The 7,773-nt window shown below is 42.6% G+C and overlaps 2 protein-coding genes and 1 long non-coding RNA gene across 10 annotated transcripts in view; 2 read left to right on the plus strand and 1 right to left on the minus strand.

The window, feature by feature from the left end:
* The window catches only part of CFAP70 (cilia and flagella associated protein 70), a 75,586-nt gene extending 71,478 nt beyond the window's left edge, over window positions 1-4,108 (plus strand). For all 7 annotated transcript variants that reach the window (XM_045569163.1, XM_045569160.1, XM_045569164.1 and 4 more), the window contains 2 exons: window positions 2,221-2,268; window positions 3,814-4,108. In XM_045569163.1, coding sequence (XP_045425119.1) covers window positions 2,221-2,268; window positions 3,814-3,894 — 129 coding nt within the window. In that variant the 3' untranslated portion in view covers window positions 3,895-4,108. The remainder of the gene's footprint in view (window positions 1-2,220; window positions 2,269-3,813) is intronic.
* Window positions 1,663-5,174, minus strand: LOC123650357. 2 transcript variants are annotated; one of them, XR_006739327.1, is made up of 3 exons: window positions 4,900-5,174; window positions 2,915-3,978; window positions 1,663-2,643 (listed from the first exon to the last, which is right to left on the minus strand). It is a non-coding gene; the product is annotated as an uncharacterized LOC123650357 (long non-coding RNA). The 2 variants fall into 2 exon arrangements; XR_006739328.1 differs by having other exon boundaries at window positions 2,625-2,643; window positions 3,241-3,978.
* Window positions 5,175-5,214: 40 nt separating this feature from the next.
* Window positions 5,215-6,842, plus strand: MRPS16 (mitochondrial ribosomal protein S16). Its single transcript, XM_045569166.1, has 3 exons — window positions 5,215-5,412; window positions 5,866-6,126; window positions 6,600-6,842. Exons 1-3 carry the CDS (start codon window positions 5,400-5,402, stop codon window positions 6,731-6,733), a joined length of 408 nt encoding a protein of 135 aa, XP_045425122.1. The 5' UTR covers window positions 5,215-5,399; the 3' UTR covers window positions 6,734-6,842.
* The last annotated feature ends 931 nt before the right edge of the window (window positions 6,843-7,773 follow it).

Genomic DNA, 7,773 nt, shown 5'->3' on the forward strand with positions numbered 1-7,773 from the left:
ACAGATAAGGAGGACTACCGTATACATTGGCATATGTATGTGTATGGGGAGAGAGAGAGAGAGAGAGAGAGAGAGAGAGAGAGGGAGGGAGGGAGGGAGGGAGGATAGAACTGCTATTGTAACTTTAATCTGAAATTATGTCAAAAACATTTTTAAAGATACCTCATCAAGATAATGCAAAGTGACACTATGCTAACACAGCTACTAGAATAGCTCAAATCAAAAATAAAATATGCTGTTAAAATTAACTCCATCTGTTTCTTTTCACCTTTTTAATGTGGCTAAGAGAACATTTAAAATTGCTACGTGGCTCCCACTATTAGACAGTGCTGATTGAGCCCAATACTCTTTTATTACAAATGAAGAAACTGAGGCAGAGAAGCACGATGGCAGCTCTTTGGGGATGAATTCCCTCTTCCAGTGTTAGGCTTTTCTTGTTGCCATAAACCATCCTGTTAAAAAAAAAAAAGGATAGCTTAAATCAAAAAGACAGACAATACAAGGATGTGGATAAACTAGAACTTTCATACACTATTAGTAGGGTTGTAAATTGGTACAATCACTTTGGAAAACAGTTTGGCAGATTCTAAAAGAACTAAACATATATTTACCGTATGTCCCAGCAATTCCACCTCTCCATATCTAGCCAAGAAAAATGAAAACATAGGTCCACACAAAGATTTGCATGTGAACTTTAATCACAGCATTTAGTAATAGCCCCAAACTGGAAACATTGAATGGGTAAACAAAATGAGGTATTTTTACACAGTGGAGTGCTACTTAGTAGTTAAAATGAAATTCTGATTCATGTAACAATATGGATGAACCTCAAAAACATCATCCTAAGTTAAAGCAGCAAGGCACAAAATACTATATTTCTATTATATGATCCCATGTATTTGAAATAAAGAAAACTATAGAGACAGAAAATAGATAAATGGTTGCCTAGAGCCAAGGGTGGGAATGGGGACTGACTGCAAACAGGCATGAAAGAACTGTTTGGGGTAGTAGAAGTCTTCTAAAACTGAATTGAGGAGATGATTACACAACTGAACCCCCAAATTAGTGGATTTTGTGGCATGTAAATTATACCTTAATATAGCTATTTTAAAAAGACAACATAACATCCTCCTAAATGAGGAACAAATGGGACTATTCAATAAATAGTGATGAGGGGGGCCGGGCGCGGTGGCTCACGCCTGTAATCCTAGCACTCTGGGAGGCTGAGTTCGAGACCAGTCTGAGCAAGAGCGAGACCCCTGTCTCTACCAAAAATAGAAAGAAATTATCTGGACAACTAAAAATATATACAGAAAAAATTAGCCAGGCATGGTGGCACATGCCTGTAGTCCCAGCTACTCGGGAGGCTGAGGCAGAAGGATTGCTTGAGCCTGGGAGTTTGAGGTTGCTGTGAGCTAGGCTGACGCCACGGCACTCTAGCCCAGGCAACAGAGCGAGACTCTGTCTCAAAAATAAAACAAAATAAAATATCAGTAAATTAACTATGTAAAAGTTAGAAACTCATGGATAAAAAGGACACTAATATAAAGCTTAAGGCCTTTATTATAAATATTTGCAACATTTGTAACTAGTAAACAATTAGCATCCAGGTTATATACATAGTCCCTATAATAAGGGAAAAAACTCTAGGAACAACCTGATTTAAAAATGAGCAGAGGATAGAAAAATGCAGTTTGCTGCTGTGGAAGTTATAAAAGTCAATACATGTATGAAAAGAAGATCTGTGTCACTAGTAAGCATGAGCAATTTAATGACGTGGCAGAAATTGACTGCCATTAGATTGGCAACAATTAAAGCATGGTATTACCGACATCGATGAGGAGTCTCATAATTGATAGTGGATGTAAATTGGTACAACAACTTTTAAGTGCAATGTGGCATTATGTAGTCACATTGATATCTATAATTTGGCAATGTCATATCTAGATATAATCCTAAGAAAAATTCAGGAAGACATGTACGAGGATTGTTTACGGCAGCAATGTATATAATAGCAACAAATTATTATTTTTCAAAATTGTTTTGGCTATTCTGGATCCTCACATCATTTGGGCCACTGCCTCCTTATGGCAGGAGGGAAACAAAGGTGGTGGTGGTAGGAAGGGAATGTGTGCTGGAAAATGCCCCTGGCAATTCAGTGAACTTCATACCATAATGTTTGTGACAAGTCATCATCACCAGCTGCTGTACTTTTTTCAGGCTGGACGGCAACTGGAAGCTGAACAGGCCTACAAGTATACAATGAAGGTATGACACAGACACCTCTATCATTTGTGTGCACCATACTGAGGTTGGGAAACTGGGAGGAAGGTACTGGCTTAATTCAGGACTTCAGAGCATTGCATGACGCGAGTATTTTTCTTGAAGCTTTTCTTAACCATCTTTGCCCTTATCACAGAATTGCTGGGTTTGTAATAATAACCTACATAGTCCATGGGTGATCTTTCTTCCAGCTCTTTAGAGAGACTATGGTTTAAGAGAAAGACAGATAGCCTGAATCAGTTGACCTGAATTATGGTTCTGGTTTTGCCATTAACTTACTGTGTTAACCTTTCTGGGCTTCATTTTCCTCATGTGTAAAATGTAGGGGGTTGGTCTAGTCCAGGGGTCAGCTATCTTTTTCTGTAAAGGGCAAAATAGGAAATTGTTTAGAGTTTGCAGGCCAAAGTCTCGGTTGCAACTACGAAATTCTGCACTTTTAAGTGCAAAAGCAGCAATAGATAATACATAAATGATTGGCTATGTTTCAATACAGTTTTACTTATAAAAAACAGGTGGTGGGCAGCATTTGGCTCATGAACAACCCCTGGTCTATTTATTAGATATGAATTGCAAGTAATTGGACCTGACAAGTAATAAGACAATGGCTTAAACAAATTTATTTTTTTCTTACCTAGTGAAAAGTCCAGGGTTGGTACCACAGCTCCACAGTGTCATCAGGGACCTAACCTCTATCTTTCTGCTCTGCCAATTGTAGCACGCAGTTTTCATCCCTTATAGTTGCAAGATAGCTAATGTAGCTCCACCTACCAAGCCCATGTTTCAGGAAAAATAAAGGGAAAAGGAAAAGGGGGCCATGCTATAGCTATTTCACTTCCCTTTATTTTATTTTATTTATTTTTTTGGACCCCAGCTCTGTGCCCAGGCATAAGAGACAAAGGCCCTCACTTCCCTTTAAAGGGCTTTTCCCAGGTGTCCCATCCAGTGACTTTAGCTTACATTTCATTGGGCCACAGTTGGTCGTATGACTACCAATAGATGCAAGGGAGGCAGAAAAATGTGACTTTTTAACTGATTGCATTGCTGTCCTGAAAAAAAATCAAGATTTTGTTAATAAGAGAGAATGGGTATTCAGTAGGCTACTAGATGTCTCTACTACACATCTAGATTCTAAAATTAAATCGAGATCTAATAAAAGCCTGTGATTCCTGTGTCTTTGATTACTTGCTGTCACTTGCCAAATGAGAATACTACACATTAGCCTAGAGACGTTGGTGATAATATGAACACTTTAAAAAATAAACATTAATAAAGTTATTTTACCAAAAAATGTATAAATCATGAGTGTTCACATTGCTTGATGAATTCTCACAAAGGAACCATATCCATGTAACCAGCACAATGTTCTAAGGTCTTTTAATGGAGCTTTCATGAAATAGGGAATATAGGAAGAACCAATTCCATCCCAAGGAACTATGTTCTGTAGCTGTGGTCCCACAAATGAAGGGTCTTCAAAGCCACATAGGTACATCAGGTATGACATGTCCTTCCCTTCCTTCCTCTCTCATGTAGCTGAAATTGAAAGATGAGGCTCTGCTTGCAGAGATCCGCATGGTACAGGAAATGGTTGGCTTTGGAAATCCATCTTTCTGACATCCTTCCAGCTGAAGAATTTCCTGTGTGGGACTCTGAGCTGCTTTCCTTCCCAGAGAAAGTTTCACCATATGAAGCCTGGAGCTGGAAAACAAAAGAATCTTCACCATAAACAGAAACCCATTCATTTATTTCCATCGGCTATGTTACTAGATGTTTTACTGGTTGACAGTAAACTAGATCACAATAAAAAATTGAAGTAAGAGACTCAAAATTCATCAGTGTGGTTCTGAAGTTAATTAATGTATACTGAGTATATGTAATTTTATATATATTAAAAATTATATATAGTATAGCTACTCTATACATTGGGGTCACTATTAGGCTTTCTGATGAAAGCTTATCAGATCACTCCTGGAGGAAGTCAGCTGCTAAGTGAACCCTAGCCAGGTCCACCTAACTGAAACTTGGGAATTAAGGCATCATTTTCAAAGGTGGGCCTATGGAAGACAGCTAGACTTGGTCACTGTATTAGGGCAAAGAGCATACTATTAAATAGTTGTGGCCAGCCCCTTTGGAACCAACAGTGAACAAAAATGCTGAACAGAGAGGTCTTTGCTGAAGGTGGAGGTATTGACTCCCTCTAACCAAGCACAGGTATCTTCACAGATATAAACTACAAGGGCTCCATGAAGACACCACTACCCTATAATATAGTTGTAAAAGCTTTCACCACTGAGGCCGTATTCTAGGGTTAGAGATAACAAGTCATTATTTCACCCCTGCCCTCCTGGATCACAGCACCGCAAAAGCAGGAGTAAAGATTCCTTGTGCTTTATTTTTTAAGGCTTGAATACCACTTTGGGGGTGGGAGAATAGGTGGGAAGGTGAGAGGCAAATTAGTTACCAGAGAAGGAAAAAGTAAACTCTACAGTCATTTATAATCCTTCCCCCAGGCCCGGCCCTAACGCTACCTGCTTTGTGAAGTTTTCCCGAGGAAGTGTCAAGCGTGCCCAGCCCCCGCACTGTGTACAGGCCGCCCTAGCTCCTCTGGTCCAGCCTCACCGTCTCCCCACCAGACTGAGCACCACTGGGGCAGGAACAGCGCCCTTTCATGGCTGCGTTCTCAGTTCTGCGCCTCGGCCCTAATGGGTGCTCAAAAAACGTTTGCAGGATGCATGGATTCATAGAGAATTCAGCACTTCTCTTGGCGCGCCTCGGATTCCACCAGGGCTCCTCACTCCAGCAGGAACTCAGCCCAGTGAGGGACGGCACCGAAATTCCCACGGGACACCAATCGGAACGCGCCCCTTTTGCGGCAGTTTAAGGCCCATCAGTCGTCACCGCGTTGCATTATGGGAAGTGTAGGCGCGGAAAGCGGAAAAGGCGGGGCGAGCGGACAACCCGCTTCCGGAACTGAGGCTTTCAGGCTGGGGTGGTCCCGCGGTGAGGTCCACTGGTGGGCTGCGTCGGGCGTTTGGGTTCGGATCCTCGCCCCGCCAAGGCCGTGGGGCCGGTCAGTGCAGGCAGCGGGAAGCCCCGGGGAGCCGCTCGCCGGCCGCACCATGGTGCACCTCAGTGAGTCATCGGGACCCCGCGAGTCCTTCCGGGCGTTCGTGGGGGCTTGGGCATTCGGGACCGGGTGGAGCGGCGCTCCAAGGCGTGCCGGAGGCAACCTGAACCTGAAAGAGACACACTGCCTCACGTTTGATCTTTGTTTTAGTTTTTCTCCCACTTAATTGTCGCTGAAATTCTCATTTCATTTTACAGATGAGGCAACGGAGTCTTCAGCACAAGGTCATAAGAGCTAGTAAACGGCAGGTCTATGCGGAGTAGACCTGGATGAGGAGGAGGGCATTTCTGGCAGTAGATAAAGAGGGGTTTCACAAAGAAGACGATATCTAAGATAGATTAACAAGGATAGATTAGAAGTGAGGATATTTAAGTGGAAAAAGGGAATTGTTCCGTCTACCTCATTTTGCCCGTTTTGCGTCCTTATTTCTTGTGCACTAACCAGCGATTTTTCTACAGCTACCGTCTTCTGCAAGGCCTACCACGGGGGCCACTTAACCATCCGCCTTGCTCTGGGTGGCTGCACCAACCGGCCTTTCTACCGCATCGTGGCTGCTCACAACAAGTGTCCCAGGGATGGCCGTTTCGTAGAGCAGTTGGGTTCCTATGATCCACTGCCCAACACCCATGGAGAAAAACTCGTTGCCCTTAACCTGGACAGGATCCGGTATTGGATTGGCTGTGGGGCCCACCTCTCTAAGCCTATGGAAAAGCTTCTGGGTAACTCAGCTCTGGTCTTACCTCATTGAGGGGTTTTAAACTGAAATCAGCTCAAGGATAATGAGAATGAAGAATGATTTTCATTCCTTCCAGGCTGCTCAGGACTTGAATGGGAGCTTAAGTTGTGATCTAATTGCCATTTTGAATCTGGAGGCCCTTTAATAGACTCCTTTGTGAGACTTTTTGGGTGACTAGAACTTTTTGCTAAAAATGGGAATAGTGTGTATTGATTGGCCATCTTGTCACTTTAACTTTTTTTCAAGTCAGGAGAATAGTGTTAGTAAGTAGACATCATCCACTGTCTCCTTGCAGTAAATCAGGGGGAGAAGAGGAGGTAGTACAGAGTTTGGCAAGTGAGCATGGTTTACCTTCATGCTCTGGGTCAGGTCTCAGACCTCAGTTCTGTGAGGCAGAGTTCCCAAGGAGACTGGCTTGTACTGTGTTATAATAAATGAAAGTTCTTTTGCTTTTAGGTCTTTCTGGCTTTTTCCCTTTGCATCCTATGATTATCACAAATGCTGAGAGACTGCGAAGGAAACGTGCACGGGAAGTCCTCTTAGCTTCTCAGAAAACAAATACAGAAACTTCAGCAACAGAAACAAGCTGACTGCCGTGAGCATAGCCGTGGGAATAAGGTCAAGGTCCTCTTAAAACACTTGTGCAAAGATCTTAAAATTGTTCAGTTTGGAGGTCAATAAATGGAGTTCTTTGAGTCATCTATTCTCTTCTGACCTGGTCTGAGCAAGGCCCAGGGAGAGATTTGTTCATGTATGACATAGAGCTGAGTCTAGGTACTAAATAACTTTTCAGCCTTTGTCTTGGGAAAGACAGTGACTGTGGGAGTATTGGACTTTGGGTTAGGCCCTGGGTCTCTTGGACAGCTTTACGATCTGCTGCCTTCCAAGATCTCCTGCTTCAAAGCCCTCAGCCAAAATGTTCATGGCATATTCAAATCGTTCTTTAATCATTTATGATCAACCCATAAGTGTAAGAACAGTTAGGTTGCTTATTGATTTTGTAATTAGGAGATTTATATTGTTTTGCTTAACACATATTCTCAAATTTGCAAAGGTAGATTCATTATGGAAATCGCTTTTGGGCTGTAATAACCTGCCTTTTAAGAATGAGAAACTGGGTCGGGCCTGGTGGCTCACACCTGTAATCCTAGCACTCTGGGAGGCTGAGGCTGGAGGATCATTTGAGGTCAGGAGTTTGAGACCAGCCTGAGCAAGAGTGAGACCCTGTCTCTACTAAAAATAGAAAAAATTAACCAGGTGTGGTGGTGCATATGGCTGAGGCAGGAGAATCTCTTGAGCCCAGGAGTTTTAGGTTGCTGTGAGCTAGGCTAACACCAGGGCACTCTAGCCTGGGTGACAGAGCGAGACTCTGTCTCAAAAAAAAAAAAAAAAAAAAAACTAGAAGAAAGCTAATATTGTAAAATACCTGTGTATATCCTAGACCATTTACATGCAAGGTTGTTCTGGAAGATTATAAGATATCATGAAGGAAGGTAGGACTGTCTCCATTTTACATATGGGGAAGCTGAGGCTTAGAGGTGGAAACTTGCCCAATGATATAGGATTCAGACTCCAGTATGCCTAGCTGGAAGTCCCTTTCCAACATATGTTGTCTGGAGGGTGGAAAAAT

This window comes from Lemur catta, chromosome 14, assembly GCF_020740605.2.
Source record: "Lemur catta isolate mLemCat1 chromosome 14, mLemCat1.pri, whole genome shotgun sequence".
NCBI lineage: Eukaryota > Metazoa > Chordata > Mammalia > Primates > Lemuridae > Lemur > Lemur catta.